At 34.5% G+C, this 24,430-nt stretch overlaps 1 protein-coding gene across 1 annotated transcript; it reads left to right on the top strand.

Moving 5' to 3' along the window:
- Positions 1-17,192: 17,192 nt before the first annotated feature.
- LOC124541568 lies at positions 17,193-18,986 on the top strand. The gene has a single exon (XM_047119486.1). The coding sequence runs from the start codon at positions 17,933-17,935 to the stop codon at positions 18,971-18,973; it is 1,041 nt and encodes a 346-aa protein (XP_046975442.1). The 5' UTR covers positions 17,193-17,932; the 3' UTR covers positions 18,974-18,986.
- Positions 18,987-24,430: the final 5,444 nt, after the last annotated feature.

Here is a 24,430-nt window from a genome sequence, read left to right as displayed (position 1 = left end):
ACCACAGAACATAACAGAGAATCTGTTACTGAATGCTCGGAGACCTACATTAAAAAGCCTACTAGCGAGAGATTTGGTAGAATTTATGTTGTCAGAAGTGTCTACTGCGTGACTTTTTTACTTTTAATTGTATATTTGGTAATATAATAATTGAGTACAGCTGTTTTTTCGCCCACATACTGTAAATCAAATGGAAAACGGCCAATGCCTGCTCGAAATTAGTTTTAAGCGGTCCGTACACGCAGTAATCTAAGGGCTGCATACGGTGTGTTGTAAGTTCTAAGAACTCTTGTTTTGACAGCCCGTAAAACAAAGCATCCATGTGGAAGACGTATTCTAGAAGCTCAGTTTCTTGCTGCGTTGAAAAGACAGTAGTAAACCTACGGAGCTTTATTTCACACGAGCCCGTTTTAAGATGACGTTGCAATGTCGTTCTTGGGATCCTATATTTAGTTGCTACGTTTTTGACAGGTTTTCCTAACTCTTGTACTTCTCGCATAGCCTGTTGCATACTTGAGACTTGCCATGATGCCTGCGAAGTTTTCCGTTTGTATTTGTTAACCATCTGAAAATTAAAAAAATACATAAATTGAAGGTTAATACGTTTGAGCTGATGGGTCACAGCGGGCTTGTGTCTGCTTTGCCCTGCCCGCTTTGCCTTTATCGACATTTAAAAAAATCGGAAGAATTCTAACCTCAAAATTTTGAGACATGATGTTTTTAATGCAACCAAAATACTGCCAGATAAACACTTAATAACCAAAATATTTTAATAAAAGGATTGTAAAATTCAAAACAAAGAGAACACATGTTACCTACCTTGAAATATTAAAAAAAACTCGTGAAAATCATTTCGCTGTCGCAGATTCTACACGCGTGATCGCAGGCGGACCGAGCGACTGAGTCGAGGTGGGAGGGGCGCGGGGAACGCGCTCACGCGTCGATAGCGCGCCATTATTTGAAATGGCAATACTGTACAGAATACCCGCTTTGAGCACTGTGCCCTCTTTGGGCCCCCTTCCCCTAATTTTGAGATTAAGAGAAAGGAGTGGCCTGATTTAAATCTCTTCGAATATTACGTCCAAATCGTTGATACTCCTTCCAGTGATTCTCTTCTGCATCCAGCGTTGGTTTGTTCAGAGCATCGTACAAACTTACAGCATTTGCGCGAGGACAAAGAACTGCCAATGCGAAGGATGGTAGTTCTATGTATCATTTGCAGATCTCAGAATCGGTCAGTTGAGCAATTTCGTTGCGTTTAACTCTCAGAACACAGATGACTGTTTTGACATGACACATGACACAAAGATAATCTTTGAATAATTTTAAATCAGCAGCAAGTGGCACCGTAGTAGTTTTATTCCACTTCTTCACATTAAGGTCATCAACAGCTTGGCTAGAAATGTCAAACTTCCAATTCTCTTCAATGAATTTTGATAGTGTTTTTAAATCTGCTTGAACTGAGGCTTCTCTTTCACAACTTTGCAATAAAGCTATAATACTACAACACTGTCTTATTAATGGTCATGTCCATGGCATATGTCGGTGCATCAAATGTTTGTGACGCGTCATTGTACCGAGCTACGGTTTTGGTTGCCTGTACTAAAGTGTCATAGTATTGTGATTTTAATACTTGTTCAAGACTATCAATATTCAGGTTCAGTTTAGTTACTTCCACAAGCAATTTCGGGATTCTATATCTCTCACCTTTCTCAGCCGTGAGATCATGCAAATTATTAATGACTTAGTCAAGTATCATATGATTGTTTGTGCGGAAAACTATTTTTAGTGAAAAAATCCTAGATCAACAGAAAATTCTAAATTCAAATTTGATCTTGATGATACTTACTTAATAAATGATTCATTGTTACAACTGTCGGTTGCGTATATAATAGGTCCTCCTCAAGTTTCCGCTGCTCTTCTCGAATACGACTCCTTTGTTCACGCTCCTCGTCTTGTCTTTTCTACTCTGTCTGGTCCTCCCAACCTCCTCGGCAGCTCGACGAGCGGCTTCTCCAAAATTTCCATTGTTATTGTTTTTCCACATGGTGATTATATGTCCAGAGTAAATATGCTGATTGACTATATAGCTCCTGTCGACAGTGTCGAAGATAAACAGGGTTATTGGTAATTCGACGTATATCCGTTAGGAGGTCATAGGGGTGACAATTTGCAATAATTTTAACTCCCCAAATGCTTAATCCAAAAGTGAACTATTTTTGATTTATCACGTTTTTTAGCTTTTTCAAAATTTGACAAAAATGCAACTTCAAAAATTTTTTTTTAAAAAAAGTATCAAATAAAATCATATTTTTTTTTCAAATATGAAAATGCTAAATTCAAATTTGATCTTGATGATACCTACTTAATAAAGGATTCATTGTTACAACTGTTGGTTGAATATATGATAAATATTATTTTGTTGATGAACAAGGTGCAAATAACACCAGCTACTGTTATTATTTGAAGCTGTTGCAGAAAATACCTATACATAACTAGAGTGTTCTTTTGACTTTTGTTTTTCCTTCTAATTCCTAAAGTATTTACTTATATGCCAGTATTATTAAGCATACAACATCTAGGTCCTTTTCTCGTTTTGATATTAAAAGCTTGTTTGGCACCCTGCGTCTGATTTCCTTTATTTTATATACATACAACGCAGCCTTTACAGAATCTGCCACCACTTAGACCATTCTAGAGCCATGATCAACGGTTGATATGTTTCTGGTAAACCAGCTCGTAACAGAGTCCCTAACCACTCGTAATCCAACAGAAAATAATAAGCCTGAGCTTATGTGCTGATGTCATAATTTTGTAGTTCTTCTTTATTTTGAATTTTCTAATGTTGTGCTTATCAGTTCACATAGCAGACCAAACCGTCGCTTCTATCCTATACCATCAGAGATCTTGACGAGATTATCTCATTGTTGCTTCTTGTACATATACATAACTAGCTTCTGCCCGCGACTTCGTCCGCGTGGAAGTCATAAAACGTAAAATACCCTTTTTCCGTGTTCCCAACAAACATGCTTGCAAACTTCCCTGTGTTAGATGGTAACTGGCTGTTGCAAAAAATATTCTACACATTTATATATGTCATTGTACTACACATTATTTCTAAGTCTATACATTTTCCTTATAAAAAACATTTACTGTTTTTTTAATTAGGTGTCAATATAAACAGATTGGAGGAACTGACTCGTGAGCAAGCCAATAAAAATTAAGTAAATTTTTATTAGCTATTCATTAAGCAATGATAATGTTTTTGAAATTAGTTATTTATTAATGTTCAAGACAAACCACTGTAGTCAAGAGAATTCATATTTATTTATAGATTTTTCTTATAAAATTATGAAGCAATTTTTAATCATTCTTAATTCAAAATTATTTTATAAAACCATGCCTATAATACAAAATAAAAGATACTAAATAGAGAGATAAATCCATTTTTCTTAGTATAATGATTGTTAGAATGAAATAATTAGAAAATTAATTATATGGATTGCAGTTTAATGCATGGCGACATGTTTCTTGGGTGTTTGTTGTCTGGCAGTCTGCACCAAATTATCATTAATAGCTTAGCTGCTCAAAATAAAGGATTGATACACTGATAGCCTGAAAAATAAATTTATTTCATTTCAAAATATTTACACTAAAGATTATTAGTTGATTAATAATACTATGGTTTATCTCCATTATATCTACAACACATTCTCAGCTGCCGCCAATGAACATAATAAAAATAAGTAAAGTATTTATGTTATGTTTTCGAATGCACTCATTTAACCGAAAGGTACAAATAACAAATATATCTTCTGTTGTGAAATTTTGTTCTCTAATTTAAGTAATATAATAATAAAATATTATTAAATTACTTAAATGTCTTTACAATTGTAATTTATATTTAATTTTATTAAATAACGTGTTAGCATGTCATAAAATATATTTTAAATTTACTCACCTTGCGGTTGTATCATATATGTAATTAGGTTATATATATAATAATATTTAAAACAATTTAATCAGTATTATCTTATTTTTATTGAGCATTAATTCCATCTTCACATGTACAAATATTTAATAACTTTGTTCTAAGGCAATGATCAATAATGTTATAACCATTTTAGCTAATATAATATTGTTTTCCGTATTTGATAGTTAATTTTCAACATGAGCCCTCACTGGCTCCCAGCTAAATAAATTGAGTTACAATTCCAACCCGATAAGAAATATCTCGAATATTTCCAAGATTCAAGAAAACAGAAAATAATGCAATAAATAAAATTATACCCCGTAAACGGAGGAAAATACATTAAATTAACAAAACCAATTTGATTACAAAGAAGTATCTCTTATTAATTTATATACAAAAAGTAATGTTCTCATATACGAATTATATAATAGCCTTCGCAAGTTCTAAACCTGTAACTTGTCCGTTCTAATTTTATTATTCCGAAAATTTGGCTTGCTTGTGGAAACTAGCTATCGAAAATAATAATTCGTATACGAGAACTAGCGAAGATAAACATTAGGCTATAATATATTATCCTAATATATCGAAATAAATGAAATTTTATGTACTTATAAATAAATTCACGACTGGCCATCGAACTTGGCACCCATTTAGGTCTCACTTCTTTTGTCGTTGAAGTCAACAACCAAGGTTCATATCATAATATTGAACTTGGCTCTCATTTTACATTTATGTTTTTGATGGGATAATTGTTTCACTGCATCCTTAAAATAAACGCAATATATTTTTTTAATTAAAATTGTAGAAAATGCCATACCGAGGCATTGCCTAGCAACACTGATATATATGGGGGGGTCATCAATAACGGGGAGGTAAACAATAAAAAAAAATTGCATTAAATATTGTTATTAAAAACTAATCACAATTTTTTATACATTTATTATTTAGCAGTGAATTTGGTGAAGTAAAAAAGCAATAAATATTTTTTAGTAAAATTTTACGTACCCTTCATGAGAATTCCATAGTGCCCCAGGGCCAGCATGGGGTACCCAATTCGGGGCAGTACGGGGTACACTATTTTAACAGGTACAAAATGAGCGGGTGTAGATTTCTTCTAAATCTGCGTCATGAACTCCTGCACATGCTGTATGGGCCCACTGTCCACATCGCTCGCAGGCCATTTAACGCTCCGAAGACTTTTAATAAGTATGGTTTAATCAAGACAGTAGATGCATAAAGCATCCTCCTTAGCAGTCTCTCTATCAGAGCGTTTTTTGGTTTTGTTTTGAGCCTTTTTTGGTTTTTTCATATATTTTTTCAACCGGGGATCATCAGGATTTGAACATTTCTTTGTCCGTTTAAATTCTTCTCGGTCTACTAATTCATTTTTGTAGGGAGTTGAAGTGAGAACAACGGTCTTCCCTCTACAATAGTTTTTTCTCGCTTTATTCGTTTGTTCGACTGCGGGGATAGGGAGAATATCTTTGGAAGAAGTGTTTTCAAAGGAAGTTGTGAAATAACGACAAACTGTTCGAATTGGAGATCGGGAAACGCTGTTTTCTTCTGGCGTAGGTAGTCAAGGCTGAGGTTCTGAGGTAGTTGACTGTATGAAATCTGTCGATATCGCAAGTAAACTAAGTTCAAGAGGTTGCTGAATTTCAGCAGTTGAAGGAGCTGTTTCAGGTCTGTCACTCCTCAGCGGAATGAGGAGCTCGATCCAATAACTCTAACTTGATTCTCTGTCGAGGAAATATTAGCATGGGAGGCATATAAGTTCCGGCTGCATTGAAACAAATCTCGACGGTAATCGTCTGCCCTCGTTCTGCTGAAGAAAGGAAAGAAGTAGGCACCTACTTCTTTTCTTCCTTTTTCAGCAATGATTTTGCTCTTTGTTTTGGAAACGCATGATATTCCAGTTCGCAATTATATATTCTAGCTGACGTTAAATTATATTTGCCATGCACTTCCCTAAGCAAAGAATAAAATTTATTCACGACCACTTTGTTGAAACCATTGCTCGCGCTGCCGATGTGGTTTCTGGTTTACGAATAGATAAATCCGGGTGCCGTTGCATGGATCCTTTTAACCAATGTGAGCCGGGTACTGTAATACTACGAATGGATATTGGAAAAATATTTGCCTTCCAAAATAATACAACATTTGTTAATGAATTATTTTTATATTCATGATCGTAGTTAACTACAATAACATCCACTGTTTTTGAAAGTTCGAAGTCGTGGTGAGCTACACAAAAGTAACCTTTCTTCAGTTTGGTAACATACATTTGCAATTGCATCTGAGCTTGGTACTTTTTTTGTTATGTTGCCAATATGAAGGTAATGAGTTTTGGTCTCTTCACTTGTCGGACACTTCACTTCAATTACGGCATCCTTACAAATTCCATTTGAAGATGCCGCGATCATGGGGTACTCAGATGACAGGAACAGGCCACAGGGCTTTAGTCTCTTTTTCAGCAAATTTTCAACTTTTTTATTGACTGAAGATTCTAGTTTTCGGCCTCTTTACATGGCAGGTGTCTGGGGTTTTTGCTCCCATGATCGCTGCTACTAATGAGCCATCTGATGTTCGGCAGCGACTTACATCGAAAGTTAGATAGATGGTATGATGCGAGCATATCGAAGCTCATGCCACAGTGGACTGTTATTCTGTTTTTTTTTTTGTTGCAGCTTCTATTTCGATCGATACATTGTCATTAAGATACTCTTTAAATGATCCTAAAATGCTGCCAATGTCATTGTCTAAATCATCACTTGTTCACAAGAAAATGATGTTAAGAAAACTGTCTGACATTACTATATATATATGCTATACATATGCTTGAAGTCTAATATACCAACATTTATGAGTTCACGATTTGTAATTTTCCTCTTTTTTACCTCTTGTACAAACTCTGTGAAGAGGCTAGTATTAGTAGGTACGAGCTTAAAATATGTGACTCTGGAGAGCCTCGGTTACTTCCAGAAACATTCCACCTCAGTTGCAAGAAGGTTCCTCTGTGCGACGATGGGTCCACATGAGAAATACTGCAATACAGCCACCAGCTGAAGCTGCACAGCCCAAGCATTTACAGCTAACAACAACAACAGCAACCTGTAAATTCCCACTGCTGGGCTAAAGGCCTCCTCTCCCTTTGAGGAGAAGGTTTGGAACATATTCCACCACGCTGTTCCAATGCGGGTTGGTGGAATACACATGTGGCAAAATTTCTTTGAAATTTGTCACATGCAGGTTTCCTCACGATGTTTTCCGTCACCGCTGAGCACGAGATGAATTATAAAGACAAATTAAGCACATCAATCAGCGGTGCTTGCCTGGGTTTGAACCCGCAATCATCGGTTAAGATGCACGCGTTCTAACCACTGGGCCAGCTTTAGTTCATTATTTCACTTGATATAGTCTAATTACCCGTAAACTATTATTATACTTACTTTGTTGTTTTCATATGTTTAGCTCAGAAGCATAAAAACAAAAATTAATATGACACAAATAAGCACATGCAAGCAAACGAGGTTTACGAGTAACTGTCGTCATCCTAAGTCCACCCAATCAGGAGCGTTTTATGTCACGAGACAAACGCATAAAAAATTCATTTTTATTTTCAACTTTTGTTAGTAAAAACCTTAAAATTTATTAACTCATAATATATACTTTATTGTTTATATAATAATTTTAATGTATGAAAGAGAGCATAAATAAAGTGTAAATTCGTATGTGTGTGTGCGTGTGTGTTTGTCTGTAAGTATGTGTGACAGTGAATGAGTGACTGAATAATTGTGTAAGTGAATGAATGAATATATGGGAATGTGTGAATGGCTTCCCATATCACTCCCCCGCGGAGCTCGTTACTACGGGCGGAAAAAAATTGGGAAGTGTACTTGGCGACCTGATCGGGTACGCCTTTCTATCAGCTCTTTTTCAGATCGCTGTGACTTTGTTGTTGGTTGTTCATCAAGTATATAGGCTGGTTTCACTCGGTCTATGGTTACTTTGATGGATTTTCCCCTGATTAGTAGTGTCAATGTCTTCTGGTCTCTTTTCAGTACATGATAACGTCCGCTGTAAGCTGGCTGTAATGAGCTACGTTTTGCGTCATCACGTCGGTAGATATGGCATGTAGTTAAGTCTTTGAAGATAAAAGTTGACTTGTATCCATGTCTAGATGCTGGTTGCGGTCTTAAATGTTGCGCAAATAAGAGTAAGCAGGCGTGAGGCGATGAAGTCAGTTATATCATTTGTTGGACTGACAGCAGGTGATGTCCTCTTTCGCTCCGTTTGGTTTGCTGTTTTCACTCGCTGGCTGTTTATCTTTCCTTCCCTTGAAGGAGGTAAGTTGACGGCGACAGGGGTTTCCTTTGTTTCTATTCTATGAGCTCTCTCTAGCCAATTAGAGACGCGCTGTGACGTCTCCCCGTCGGATTCTATGCTGTCGTCATCGCTATCTTTTTCCAGCTCTATTGTAGCGAGGCGGGCAGCTGCGAGTTTAACTTGAAGATTTATTATTAATACTTCTTTAGCTTGGGCGATTCTAACCGCCTCTTCTCTCCTTCTATTTGAGAGTATGCTCTTTGTTTTCTTTTTGGCTGCCGCGAGGTCTGTAGACGCAGTCCGTATCGGTACGTTGTATTTCTTCGTTTAAATCCGACTCGAAGGACCAAAATGTTGGAGATTCACAACTGTCAAACTATTAGCGTGTATCCGAATGAGTTTGTGTAACTCGGTCAATCACAGTGGGTTTAGTCATAAATCTCATAAAAATAGTTTGGATATTAGAATTATTTGTATTGTTTTTGACTGATATTTGAAATAAAACTGATTCAATTAAATTCAAATATTTTTGTTTATTTTGGGTTTAACAAAAAAACAAATAAATTTCGTTTCAATTTTTTTATTAAAATATTTTTTTTAATTATTCGTTCGTCGTCGTTCGTTATTAAAATATCTTGGATACTTGCAATCAATATTTCACCCACTTTCACTGAAGCTACGAGCTAAAATTTTTCAATTGATACTATTTCCAATCTTTAAAAAATATTGAATTACGTATATGACACTTCTAAATATTTTAGTTCTTTGGTTCACAACAATTACATATTTCAAGATGGCCCAGTGGGTAGAACGCGCGCATCTTATTGCGGGTTCAAACCCAGGCAAGCACCACTAAATATTCATGTGATGTGCTAATTTGTATTTATTTATTTTTTTTATTATTAAATTTCATCCATACATAACTATATTTCCTTTTATAAACAAAATTGATAAAATTAAACTCTAACGTAATAGAAATAGCTTCCGTGTTATTTTTTTTCGATTTTCTTAATTCTGAAAAAATAAATGCATAGTTTTTAGGAATTAAATTTTAATAATTATAAAATATATGTATATTTTTAAATATAGTCCTTTAAAAATAATAAAATTTTAGTTCGGGGATGTGCGAGGATCGAACCCGCACACTTTTCTTGGACTTGCTTGCATTGACCAAATACTCCATGGTGACTGTAAGAAATCTGTCGAAAAATCTGATTCTATGCGAACTAATTGCATTGTTTTTAATAAATGTTTCCAATAATCATTATTTATATGTTTACTAATTATTAATTAAATACTCTTACCTTTTCATATTATCTTTCATATGTTCAGCTTTTTAATTTATATGAACGTTTTTTAGTTTTCTTCACAGATTGTACTTTATTTCCCATGTTTACAAAATTAAACTTTATAAAAAATAACTTAACAAAAAAATAAATGGCTAACTACAACTAGACTATTTTAACTTAATATATTTATTTACATAAAAGAATAATATTCGACAATTAATTTACAATTAAAATTACACAAAAATAAAATCTACGAGATTTTATTCGCAACGATGCGGTGAAAAGAGCGACACGTCTGTATAGCAACAGGCCTCGGCCGGCAGTGTCTGTACGAGGCGCTCACGCACACATGCTTACGCATTTTGGTCGAAAATAAGAAAATCTGATTTAAAAAAAATCTATTGATTTTACTAAATAATTAAGATAATAAATTTTTAGTATATTGTTTGTAGAATAATCTGACAAAAGACCAAAATTATTGAAGGTATATAAGTGTAGTTAAAAAACAAAAAAAGACTTTTTTAGAGGTAACTTTGCGATTTTTTTCTATCGTACCAAATTAATTACATCATGTTTTCAATACAATTAATAACTAGCATCTATCCTGAAGATTAACATATATTTTTTTCATTTGGTTTATTGCATTGGATTATATACTTTTTGGCATTTTAAAACTTGCATTTAGCTCATGTAGTCCCCTTAATTCTACTCTCACAGATAAACAGCAAAGTATTGCACAAACAATTTTAATAAAGTTGTCTTAAATTTTCGCGATTATTACACATTTAAATAAAACTAGTTATAACGGATTTGAATCGCGTATATTAATTATGGGGATGTCAAAAATAATGAATATACGCGATTCAAATCCGTTATAACTAGTTTTATTTAAATTTTAATAAGTATAAATACTCAGTAAATTGATTTGCGGGCAATTCATCTAAAACAATGTTGTTGTTGTTTTTTTCAGTTATTTTTTTTTTAATTTTTTGTGTTGTTTTTTGTATTAAGTTTATTATTATTTTCTTGAACGAACGATGGAGACAAGCTGATTTCAAAGATGAAAGAAAGAATAAAATTAAAAAAAAAGAAAAATATAAAATGATGAAATAAATTCTTCATATTGACAGACTGTTCGCAATTGATTTGACGTATACAATTCTGTCTCTATATTTCGGATCGTCATAGTTGGGCGGGTGTGGGGCATCACGGGTAGTGTGTGGGACAGAGCCGGGCCGATGTAAGGAAGACAGAAGCTTCACAAGAGGTCACAATTTTTTCAATAAGATCGATGAAGACTGCAGAGTCGCGAGACTGATGTGTAATGGGGAAATAGCAATGTTTCTAGGCGATTTGTTTTTAGTCGAATTGTTTTAGTCGAATTGCTTGAGTCGAATTGTCTTTAGTTGAATTATTTTAGACGAATTGTTATTAGTCGATTTGTTTTTAGTCGAATAGTTTTTAGACGAATTGATTTAGACGAATTGTTTTAGTCGAATTTTTCGTAGATGCAAATTATCTTTAACCACAAGATTTCAGATGTTTCTTCAAGCCTGGAAAATATGTCATCTACCTCAAAGGACTGTTAGAGTCATTACTTTTTTAAACATTGTATAACTATAATTTATTAGAATAATTTAATTAATGATATTACGATTGAATATTTTTAGAACATGTGGTAATGTAATATATTTCATTTTTCACGATTAATGCTGACTGAATGTCTGGTGCTGGCCGGTAAGAAAAAGAAATGTCATAAAGACGAACGCGGCGGCAATGTTTGGATTTAATGTGGAAAATGATAGACTAGACTTAAATATATAAATACTGGTTATATAGTGAAACATTTATTAGTGAGTAAATGTCAATAAATAAATCTGGATTCTGGAAGAGAATCGTTTTTTTTAAAACTCGTGACAATCCTAGGATGACATACAAGCTGCAAGTTCAAGTACGGAGTTGGAGGGTCACCTAAATAATAGCTAACTTGAGAAACATGTTCATAATATTTCAATGCTAATTAGAAGGAGCAATCCAACGGACGAAATAATAAATACGCTTGAAGGGAAATGGGGTAGGTGTAACAAGACACGTCTGCACTGTTCGAAAATGATTTTAATAATAAACATTAAATAATCAAAGTAAAGATATTCGATGATTGAATGAGTGGTGAGCGAATGTGAATGTGTGAAAGATTGAATAATAGAATGAAAGATAAATCTTTTGAGGCTTGAATTTTTGTACATTCCAACAACGCTTAAGGCATCATTAAGAGTATTTTTAGAAGAACCCCTTCTAAAATAGCAGGAAAGTGTTCTAAAATGTTGGAAGGAAAAGGTCGTGTATACACAACTTAATCAATTGGCGCGTGCATTGAGTGCACCAGCAACGCGAGTAGAGTGGAACGACTTTTTTCGGCATTAAAGTTTACAGTTTCAAATTTGAGGATGAATTTAAAAGACGATATAATAGAAGATATTTTATTTGTGCGATGTAACAATTAGGATAATGTACAATACAATAAATCGAAGAACTAGTCGCATCTAAAATGTATAATTTGCCCTAATAGCAGTAACCTCTATCCGTATAGAACTGGTGATATTTTTTACGACTATATGTTCGTTACTAATGAGTGATTTTGTTAGACTTTTATAAAAGTAAGTCAAAACGACAAAAAAAGGATCTTATTCATACATAAATTTATTAAATATAGGTGCCTCTTTCTTGCTTTAAAATATTACTTTTGCGTTAATTTATTTTTAATAAATTTATTTAATGAGTAACTTAAATTTTGTCTGTTAAAGTCTAAATTAAAGCGAGCGCTAGTAAAATGTATTTAACGACACTGGAGCGCCATTATCATCTTTGTCTCTTAATATAGGATTTGTATCACTCATTATGAAGGCGTGGGAATGTTGTTATTAATTCCAGAAATAAAAGTTGTTATCGTTAGGTTACAATGTTGTAATGCTTTACAAGCGTTCGTACAATTATTTTCAATAATTAAATTAAATAATTAACTGGGATTGCAATTATAGACGTCGGTGATCCGTTTGCGTGACAAACACTGTTTTTTTTCCGGCCGTTATTCGTTGCCTTAGCAATATTAGCCATCTAGCGGCGATGCACGTCAAACGTTTCATCAGAGCGAACTTAACTCACCCTCGTCCAATACTCAAAACTTTACAATTTACTTCAACATTAATGAAATAGATAGCGCCGCATTTGGCGGGCGTCGACATATTTTTTTAGAAAAAAACTCACGATGCTTTCTTATATTTTTATTGTTGAATTTTCTCACTAAATTGACCTCTACATATTTTCCTAATTTAATTATAAAACCCGCTATGTTATCACATATTTCCCATTGTATTAAATCACTCTGTTTAAAAAACACATTGTTGTTTACATGAGAATTACGTCGTTCGCAGCCGAAGGACTTAAAAAAAACCGAAAGTACTTTAAAAGCGAGTTTATTTTAATTCACAAACTTATTTTACAAATATTAATACTAATTTAATTAGACTACTTCATGTGCTGAGGTTGTAACACAGAATCCCTCCGAACTAGGGATTGCAATCCAGCGGCGTTTTCAATCCAGCTGGATTTTTGCTGGATTGACCTGAATCCAGCTGGATCCAGCGCGGATCCAGCAAAACGTGGAACGAAAATAAAAAGATGACATTTTTAAGACTTTTTTTATTAATTTGTACTTCTTACGATAATCTTTGAAATCTTCCACTCATTTGGTGATATGTTATATTAATTTGCTTTGGTTTTTTAATAATTTGAGATCAAAATAATCAACATAAAATTAAATAACAAACATATAACCTTATATTCATATAACATTTAAGATAATGTTTCTAAGTAAGCACTATCTTATTACGCGTATGTTTAATGATAGGACGGCTAATCAGTAGCAATCAGTCTCGTAATTCTTTTAAAATTAACTTAATTAACATTCTTTTAAAAAAGGACCGTAATAATAACACTATTTTAATTTTCAATAGTATTTTTGTATCAAACAAAAAAGATCTGAAATAATCTTCTCTCCGCTCGTTAATCCTTAATAATTAGGCAGTTTAAAGTCTGACGATAAGAGACTACTTCTTTTTTTGAATTATCTGAAAGTAAGACCTTAGAAAACAAATTTTATCTATAGTCTTATCTCCCAACCTGCTTCGCACAGAACTGCATATGTAGCCGGCTGCTGAGAATGCCCTTTCGGCCTCTACACTGGTCGGTTTTAAGGTCATTAAATACTCATAAACCATAGATAAATGTTCACCTCGCACTCCTTCGGTCTCATAAACGCTCATTTCTTTTTTCAGGATCTTTTCGTAATCTAATTGACCACTTGGCTTTTGTTTATTAAAGTTCTCCTTCTCTCTTTTAAGTTCTATCTCAAGCTCTAGCTCTAAAGTCATTTTAACGGGTTCTGCGTCATCATCTACACGATCTTCTTCTATCTCCATGGTATCTTCTTGCACCGGCTCTACAATATATTGTTTATTTACTCGTTTTAACAATGTTTTCATCTCCTGCCGCATCGCATTCTTTTTTGGTAATGGAAAATAGCCAGGTTTTTTTACTGCTTCTTCATACTTTTTTGGATTTTTCAAGTACACTAACGTACCAGTAACTTCGGAGAGGCGTCGTTCTGCGATTCTGTTGCGTAGTGCTTCAGCTAGCTCGGCGCTTAGGGAAGTGCCCTGGTTATTTAGCTTGTCTAAGACAAATTTCAGGGTTGTGTCGGCAGTTATCAATGTGGACTCTCTTCTGCAAAGAGCTTCTACAGCCAGTTTCAACGGTTGTAGACTGACAATCACCTCATTGATTATTGACCATTCATCGCCGGAAAATTTTATTTCGGAACCGACGTCTATCAATGCTTTATCGATGCAAACTTTTAGGTTGTAGAAACGTTCCAGCATACTGAGCAAACTGTTCCATCTCGTGCGGCAATCAAGAATCAGACTTAGTTCTTTACCTTTATCTTCCTTAACATATTTTTGCAAAAATAAATCATCTTTGGTGGGTGATTTTTTGAAAATTTTTACAACTTTGCGTACTTTCATGAGCAGTGCGCTGTATCGTGGAATTAATTCACCAGAGTCCACTAATGTTCGTTCTACTGTAACTGCCAAGCCATCGTTCATCTCTGTCTCTAAGTCTTCATCGTCTTCGCATTCATCACTTTCATCTGTTGCGGCTTGTTCTACTTCCTTATGAGGTTTCTTATTGTATAGCACGTCCACCACAGCCAACTGGATACCATGAGCGTAGCATAATTGTTGATAACAAGGCAAAAGTTTTGCAACTTTTACCATTACGGAGGCGCCATCGGTAGTGATACCAATGGTATCGGTTTCCATCACTAAGCCGAAAATATTCAGCCTTTCCGACACTAATTCAATGCAGTGTTCGGCAGTGCAGGAGCCATGAAATCTATGATTTTTTTGGGAGGTCCACTCGTCAAAACTCAATGAGAATCTTTGTCCTTTTTGCTTTAAATTAGTGAATTCTTTAATGAAATCAGCTTGAATATTCTCTGCATATCTGTAAATGATCGCTCTGATGGTATTTGGAGAAGTCGGCAATTGAAAACCTGATTTTGCGAATAATAATCTCAAGTCGGATGATGTACAAAATGTACTTAGACTAAAGCCATCTTTACACACCATCCTAGTGACCAAACTCTCCATTGAATTTTCTTTTTCAAAGTAGAAATCAATAGTCTTCTTGGTCTTCTTGCTCGGAACTACTTCCTGATAATCTTAATTTTTTGAAGTAGTTGCTATAGCATCAGTGGAAGCTTGTGAATTTGCATTATCCAAATCTTTGTTGGATGAACTAGCTTTGTTGCCACTGACATTACTTATGACACTGATACAGTGTACTTTTTGTAAATGCCCTTTTAACCCTGTAGTGGAGCGGTTGCTAATAAGCAATGTTTTTAGGCATAGCGAGCACTTGGCACTTCGACTTTACGAAAAAGTCCCACAAACTTTTTTTACCGTCGGTAGAATTCTTGGTCGACATTTTAAACTGTCCGAAAAACAGCGTTAAATCTGTAATGAAGAAAATATCGGTGAAGTATAAGTATGCCTAAAGATAAATAAATACAACTATCGCGATGCAATAACTTAACAAAACCAATGAGGTAATATTTTATTTAAACTGTCGCGATTGCTATTACACATTTTGTAGGTATTTCGGGTTTCAAATTACGTTCAAACTTCCTTTTGTTTATTTCTGATATTTTGGCGCTATTGCAAGCACCGCACCGTGGTTACGGGAGGACTAATAGTTTGAACGCGTTTTTAAACCCGAAAAACCTATAAAAACCTATCTTTATACACATGGCACAGCTTTTTCCAATCAAAATTGCGCATTTTAGCAGTCTTGTTTAATAGCAACAATACTCACACACACACACACAAACTTCTAAATAACTAAATAGTCCACTGTAGGATATGTACCTACTTCCTGCAATTAAAGGTAGGTATTACAATAAGATCGGTTTAAATAAGAAAACAAAAACAAAAAGATTTCGCGATGTGTTGACGAACCTCACAAAACGTGTCTTCCTTTTCCTTCTTCGAGAAAGTAAGAGACATGAATCAAATCAACATTAATACTAAAATTAAAAATAAACATTTTACTTTACTTACCATTCAGTCTCTCAAACAACAACCAACACGCACTCCATATGCACTTTAGTGACACAAAGACACTTTCTATCGAGACGAGAGTAGTTATTCAACTCATCAACTGTCTTTGATTTATAAAATAAACAAACATAAGCGGTACAGGTGGTAAGAGGGCGGGCGGCGTTGCCTTTCATGCGGCAAGTGCTATAGTGACAGAACGGCAACGTTGCCGCGCCGATTCGAAAATGGCGGCAACTCAAAACTAAACAATAGAAATTGATACGTTTGCGGATCCGCATCGCTGGATCAAGATGTATGCTGGATCCAGCATGTTTAAAAAGGCGCTGGATCCAGCTGGATTGCTGTATGCTGGATCCAGCAATTGCAATCCCTACTCCGAACCAATTATTATAAAATAATATTAATACTTTTCTAAGAGAGACAGAAATTATAAAGAAAGATCGGTGTGGTCCGTTGTTGGGCGGCGTGATGTTGCGCAAGCGTTGCTGGTACCGGGCCGTCATCGGTGGCCTCGGCGAACGCGATGTCCTAATGTACCCCAATAGGGTGGTCGCATACATAACATGGGGTTCACAATTTAAAAAAAAAATTGACCTATGCTATCATAGGTCAATTTTTTTTTAAATTGTATAATATATTTTAATTTCAACTTAAAACAAATATGTTGACACGATACACTATGAATGTTATGTACATTTGTAATCGATGTACATATCAGAAGTTGTTTTTCTTTTTTTGGATGTTGTGTAAGCCATCAATTAATATGTGTATTGTTAGTGTACTTATTAAATAAATAAATAAATGGGTGATGAATCACAACCAGGGCCGTCGCCCTTTTAAAAAGAGGACAAAGCGTGGCTATTCGTCAAATAATGAAAAACTCCCGACGGTAGACACGGTTGTCGAAACGATCGAGGACCACTATGTATAAGATTTAAAAAAAAAAAAACAATTTCAATTGACACACGACGTTATAATTAATCTGGCAATCAACTCAGACACCATTATGGCAAATAAAACTTCACTCTCTCTTATCACCTCCATCCTCAACGAAATTAGGCTGCAGTTTGAGGAGGAACTAAGCCCAGACGACCCAAAGCTGACTCTAATTAATACAGTAACGCCTGAACAAATTCATTCCTCAGGGTTAATAAAATCAAATGCAAAAGCAAAAGTAAAAAGCCAGATCATAGATTATATAAAAAAAAAAAAAAAAGGGAACAAGTGCTGCCACCGCAGCGTAAACAACTTTAGAGTTTGCTCCTTTAATAAAATAATAAGTTAGTGGATTTTGTGAACTGTTTTAGTAGAAAAGTATGTGCCCCTGTAATTAATTAGTCAAAGAACTGTTTCTAATATGAAAATATGAATATCTCTCGAAATCTATAGTATAAAACAGTTTTGCAGTGCAAAGTGAAACAAGTTTTTAAGTGATATTGTGTCTTTAATTTCTACTTCTACCTTGTTTTAATATTATAATACATAACTCATATTTATTTTGGTATAACTTGGTCAATAAATTCACATAAGCTCGTAACGAATACGGTGGCGCAGCGGTGTGAGACTCAAGATCTGCCGCCTCAGTCGAAGGTTCAAACCCACGGCCAATGCCCATGATAAGTTATTTATTTTTAAAATATTTTATCTAATAAAGTAAAATATAAAACATGGTTGTTGTTTGTGAAACTTGCCATACAAATATCGGGGCCAATCAAAAAAGGATTAAATGTATAAACTGTACAAACATGTTTCATTCTGATTGCGTTAACTTTACTAATGAATCTTCTACCGCAAGAGCAGCATGGAAGTGTTCGCCGTGCTTATCGGTATCTAAAAAAGGAAAAAATAATACAAATTTGAGCACAAACCGGGGTGTCACTGATACAGACACAAATGAAATCGTTTTATCTGAGATAAGAGCATTTCGTGCTGAAGTTAATATTAGGCTTAATGAGCAGGATGAAGCATTGAAAATGTTACAATCAAGTTTTACTTCGATGCGAAATGAATTAAACGAACTGCAAATGAAAGTAAAATATTTAGAAAACAAATCCGAGTGCTCAAGTTCTATGGAATCTAAGATTACCCGTTTGGCAGAACGGAACGAAGCATTAGAAAACCAAATAAATCTAAAAGAGCAGCGAGACCGTTTTAATAATATTGAAATCTACGGCATTCCGCAACTTCCAAAAGAAAATGTCTATAACATAATAATCGAGTTAGCTAATCTCTTAAAAATTAATTTACAAAAGAATGATATCGATCATGCATATAGAACAAGAGTATGGAATTCAGGAAAAGAGTCGACCTCGCCGCCTCAAGAAGAAGTTCAATCTGACGAAGTCTCTTTTGCAAACGTAGTTTCTACGCAAAAAGGATCAAGAGAATCGCGAATTGTTGTAAGATTGAACAGCCGTGAGTTAAAAATTAAACTGTTGCGAGCTGATAAAACATGGCGAAACGATCGAACGGGTGGTAGTCTAACAACTAGTGACGCGGGATTCAGCGGCGAAAAGCATCGTATCTTTTTCAACGATCATTTGACTCCTATGAACAAACATATTTTGCGTGCGGCAAAACAAAAGGCACGTGAAAAAAATTATGCTTACGTGTGGGTGAAGGAGTGCAAGATATTTGTTCGTAAAACAGAAAAGTCGCGTGCTATTCAGATTTCTAAGATAAATGACATTAACACGGTTATAATATGACTATTTAGAAATAATTATAATATAAGGTTATCTATCATTAGTAAACGTAATCATTTTAGCAGTATTTTTTATATACTTTTTATTAAGAGCGTGATAAATTTTGTTTGTTATACTTATGTGTACTGTTTTAGTGTCATTGAGCTGCGAGATATTATTTTTAACAACATAATGTTTCTCTTGTTCATTTTACCAAAAAGATGAAAAGGAAAAATATTAATTTTAAACTGTCTGTTCTGAATGCACAGTCCCTTAATACCGGTAGAGATGAACTTGTTAGTACTATCACATCATTAAGTCCTGACATAACTACAATAACTGAAACCTGGCTGAGTAGTTCGTCTGAAATAAAATCTTATAAAATTAACGGGTATACTCTAATTCATAAACCCAGGTGGAATACTCAGAGAGGAGGAGGAGTTGCATTTTACATTCGGAATGGGATTCAAGTGAAAGAATTAGGTGTCGGGTCATCTGAATTAGAGCAATTGTGGTTAGAAGTAAAACTTAAGCGACATAAAATTGCAGTTGGTGTATTTTACAGGCCCCCAAAGTGTAGTTTTAAAGTTTTTTTGGATGAATTGGAAGATTCTTTATCTGCAATAGGTCCAACTTATAATTATATATTTGTCACAGGTGATATCAATATCAATTTATTGTGTAAGGATGGCATTAATCAATCGGAATTTCAACAGTTATTATCCGAGCACGGCTTACAACAGATAGTCCGTGATGCAACACGTATAACACCTCATAGTCGTTCTTTATTAGATGTAATTTGTTGTAGTGTTGAACTAAATCCAGATGAAGTAATTTTAAAACATAACGATGACCTCAGTGATCACGCTTTTGTTCAGGCCAGTTTCCCGATTGAAATTTACAAAACAGATATAAGAACTGTAAACTATAGGCCATTTGATCAATTTGATATTGAAACTTATCAATTTGCTTCTTCAATAACTCCTTGGGAATGGGTACTCCAAATAAAAGATATTAACAATATGGTGGATTGTTTCACATCTTTGATGCTCGGTCTATTTGATCACTTTGTACCGTTAAAAACTAAAAAATTTACTGCTCCTCCAACTCCCTGGATAACAAATACCGTAAAATCAATTATGCTTGATAGAGATTGCGCGTGTAAACGAGCAAAGGAAACAAATAATCATAGTGATTTGAATACTTATAAATTATATAGAAATCTGGTACTTTCGACTTCGCGTACTGAAAAACAGTATTATTTTACTCACAAAATTAATCAAAATATCCGTAACTCAAGCAAAATGTGGAAAGAACTGCAAACAATACTAGGTTCTTCATCACAAAATAATATGTTACCAGTTCATCTTTGCGATCCAGATAAAATTAATAAAAGTTTTATAGAAACAATTCCAACAACTGGAAGTAATAAAAATATTAATAATGATCACAGTATTAAGTTTGATCAGTCCAAAGAAAAATTTAATTTTCATAAAGTATCTTCAGAAGATGTACTCAAAATAATAAATTCTATAAGCTCGAATGCTATGGGAGTTGATGGTATGAGCATAAAAATGATTAAACTCACATTACCTTATTCATTGGATACAATAACTCATATTGTGAATTATTCGGTAGTTAACAGCGAATTCCCATACAAGTGGAAAACAGCCCTGATTAAACCACTTCCAAAGAAAGCCAGTGTTGAAACTATAAAAGATCTAAGACCCATAGGATTGCTACCGGTTTTATCTAAAATTGTAGAAAAAGTAGTATATAATCAAATATCAAATTATTTTGAAAGCAATAATATTATACCACTTCAACAATCTGGTTTTCGTAGAATGCATAGTACTACAACAGCGCTTTTTTATATAGTCGATGAACTTTTGTCAGCATCAAATGATAACAGTGCGTGTGTTTTGGTATTACTAGATTATAGTCGCGCGTTTGACTGCCTTAATCATAATATTTTAATTAATAAATTGCGAATGTATGGATGTGATGAGCCCGTATGTAATTGGTTTAAAAATTACTTCTCAGACCGTTTTCAAATCGTAGAGTGCATGGATAGGAATGGTAAATTAACTAGATCAAGTCCCCTAAGTATCACTAGAGGCGTGGTGCAAGGATCTATCTTAGGTCCTCTGCTTTATTCTGTTTATACGTCTGATTTAATTAACTACACAAAATCTTCTTTAATACATATGTATGCTGACGATACACAGGTTTTAATGAAATTAAACTTAAATATAGATTTTACTAAAAATATTGACAGTTTAAATGAAGATTTAGCATCAATTCATATGTGGTCAAATTATCATGATCTTATTTTAAATCCACAAAAGTGTACTTTTATGATATTTGGCACAAAAAGACAAATAGATGTAATCCATCGAAGCAATCCTACTATTTTGATCAACAACTGCCCCATCGAAGAGGTGTCTAAAGTTAAAAATCTCGGTGTACTATTTGAAGGATCGCTACGTTTTAAGGAACATGTTCAAGAAAAAATTGCCAAAAGTTATGCCTCCCTTAAGATGATCTACAAATTTAGGCCGTTTTTAAGTATTGCTGTTAGAAGAAGACTGGTGGATTCCTTAGTACTCTCACATCTTGACTATTGCGATGTAGTTTATGGACCTTGTCTGTTAAAACAAACAGAATCTAAGATTCAAAAGGTACAGAACTCTTGTATGAGGTTCTGTTATGATATTCCACGTGGATCCAATATTACTCCAATTTTAAATAGTTATAATATGTTAAATATGAAGCACCGTCGTATTCTGAAATTGAATACTATTGTATATAGTCTGAAAAAGAACTTATTTAACCTTATTTAGCCCGAAAATTGAACTGGCTAAACTCTATGGATTCCGGTAATCACCGCCCCTCCCGTATTTTAAATGTAGTTGTACCCCGTCCTTGCTTAGTATCATTTAGAGGTAGTTTCCGTTTTGCAGCATCAAAATGTTGGAACGATATTCCACCTCCGATTAAATTTGCCTCATCTATTTTTACATTTCGGAAACTTTGCAAAAAATGGCTTACTGAATATCAAAAGTCGCAGTCAAACTGGCTAAACGCGAGACTACCCACATGATTCCATTACTATACTTACTTTAAATTGTACATTAACAGACAGTTTTTTTTGTTTTTTGTTACAAGATTTTATATGATTTATTATATTACATTAAATATAAAATTTTATCTCAGGCAGCTCACTACTAACTTCAAATTTATCACAATTTTTTTGTTACCCTATATATATTTATTTTCTTCTAAACTTTGTTACTATAAAATAACTAGTTTACACTTTGTGTTGGCAGCATTTGTTTGTAGGTGCAGACTGAAAAGCAGCTTTAAGCTGAGTCTACGACCTTTTTTCCAGCATAGATTAATGTGTTTTTTTTTTCTTCTGTGTTTTTTTTATTTAGTAGTAAGAAATTTGTTAACATCCTCTATGCTTGGCGAATAAACTTCTTTATTATTATTATTATTATTATATTAAAAGGTCAAGGCGAAGTGAGCGATAGACCAGATTTGCAAATTTAGAGGAAGAGGTATTTGCTCAAGATGGAATCTTATCAGCGGGAAAATCGAAAAAAATATTACTTATCGGTACGGTCGGCAACACGCGGTCCGACGTGCTACTGAATGTTTTTTTTAATATGTTATAATTATCAAAATAAACACCTTAATTGGCAAGTAAGCGCGCCTTTTAAAAACGCACTTCGCTCTGTCTGCGAACGAACAAATGAGCGACGCCGACGCGGGAAATAGGCGCGCGGCTAATTCCCCGCTCCCTGCCGTTTGTGGACTGACAGGCTCGCTGTCGGCGCTCCGTGAATCGCTTCGTTGCGTGATTAGTTTCAATTGTGAGCCACGGTAAGTGTCAGATTCCTATTTATTTTATACTTATATATGGTTACAATCTACGTAAGTAGGGTAAGGAGAGGTAATGGCGCTCACTTCGGTAAATCTATCAAAATGTAACATAGCAATACGCCACGTCGCATGAAGGCGCGGGGGAAGGGGGCCACTAATGGGCGGCGATGCAAACGAACAGTCAGCCGGCGTCATCTGGCAATGAAGTGCGTTTCTTCATTAGCGGCCGCGCTGATGTAATTTTACGTTAGGTGTTTTCTGCCGGTAAATCTAAAACTTTAATCCATATTTAATTATCAATTTAATTTTTCTGATAGTGAAACTATTCTATTTTGTGAATATAGTCAATTTAAACTCGTAATTTGTATATTTTTATTACTATTTTAAATCAATCGCAAAATGGCCGTTTAGGGTAATACCACTCATTGAGCGCCATTACCTCATAGTGTTAAATTTTTTTTATTGTTGTAGATGTACCAAGAAATCGTCAAAGGACCTTCAGTCTGCTAAAGCAGCAATTGAAGGAGGCTTGTCGAAGAGACAAGCCGCATAACAATATAAAATACCATTTTCAACTTTAAGAAATCGACTAAAAAATGAATGAAAAAATGTTTACAAATGTGCTGAGCTCAACAATATCAAAAATATTTTTTATAACAGCAGCAAAACAGCTGGACTGGATTGGGTACACGACTTTAGACGCAATCCTTCAGTCTCTATACGCAAAGCTGAAGCGACAAGCTTAAATAGAATTCCTGCTTTCAAAAAAGAAGAAATTACGCATTTCTATGACAAACTTGGCGATTTAATGGAAAAACATAAGTTTATTTCCAGCAATATTTATAACGCTGACGAAACTGGTATCACCACGATGATAGACCCGGAAAAAATGCTTGGCAAAAAAGGACAAAGAATAGTGGGGTTTGTTGCAAGTGGCGAGCGAGGGAGGAACACAACAGTCATGTGCGCGATGAGTGCAGCCGGAAATTTCATACCGCCCATGTTTATTTTTGACAGACAGATAATGACACCTTTATTAGAAAAAGATGGACCAGCTGGTGCGTTATATGCCAACTCAAAAATCAAAATCAACTTTATTCAGGTAGTTTATAAACACTTTTGAATCGTCATTTTACTGAAGCTACCACCGGTTCGGAAAGTAGATTCTATCGAGAAGAACCGGCAAGAAACTCAGTAATTACTCTTTTTTAACATTTAAAAAATATAAAGTCATGTTAATTAAATACAATTATTTAAATTAATGTACTGTAATTAATGTAATGTAATGTAATGACTGTTGACTTCCTGCATGGAAGTCAACAGTCACATGCAACTCTAAAAATGGATGGATAAACGAAGATTTATTTGTCACTTGGCTCAAACATTTTGCAGCATTTGCTAAGCCGACCCAAGAATCACCCGTTTTATTAATTTTAGATAATCACAGCAGTCATATTTCGCTTCAAGCTTATAATTTTTGCAAAGCAAACTACATCATAATGCTTTCCATTCCACCACACAGTTCTCACAGAATACAGCCACTGGATGTGTCTTTTTATGGGCCGCTAAAAACTGCTTATAAACATGAATGCA

This window comes from Vanessa cardui, chromosome 28 (assembly GCF_905220365.1).
Source record: "Vanessa cardui chromosome 28, ilVanCard2.1, whole genome shotgun sequence".
NCBI lineage: Eukaryota > Metazoa > Arthropoda > Insecta > Lepidoptera > Nymphalidae > Vanessa > Vanessa cardui.
This window is presented reverse-complemented; position numbering and strand designations above follow the sequence as displayed.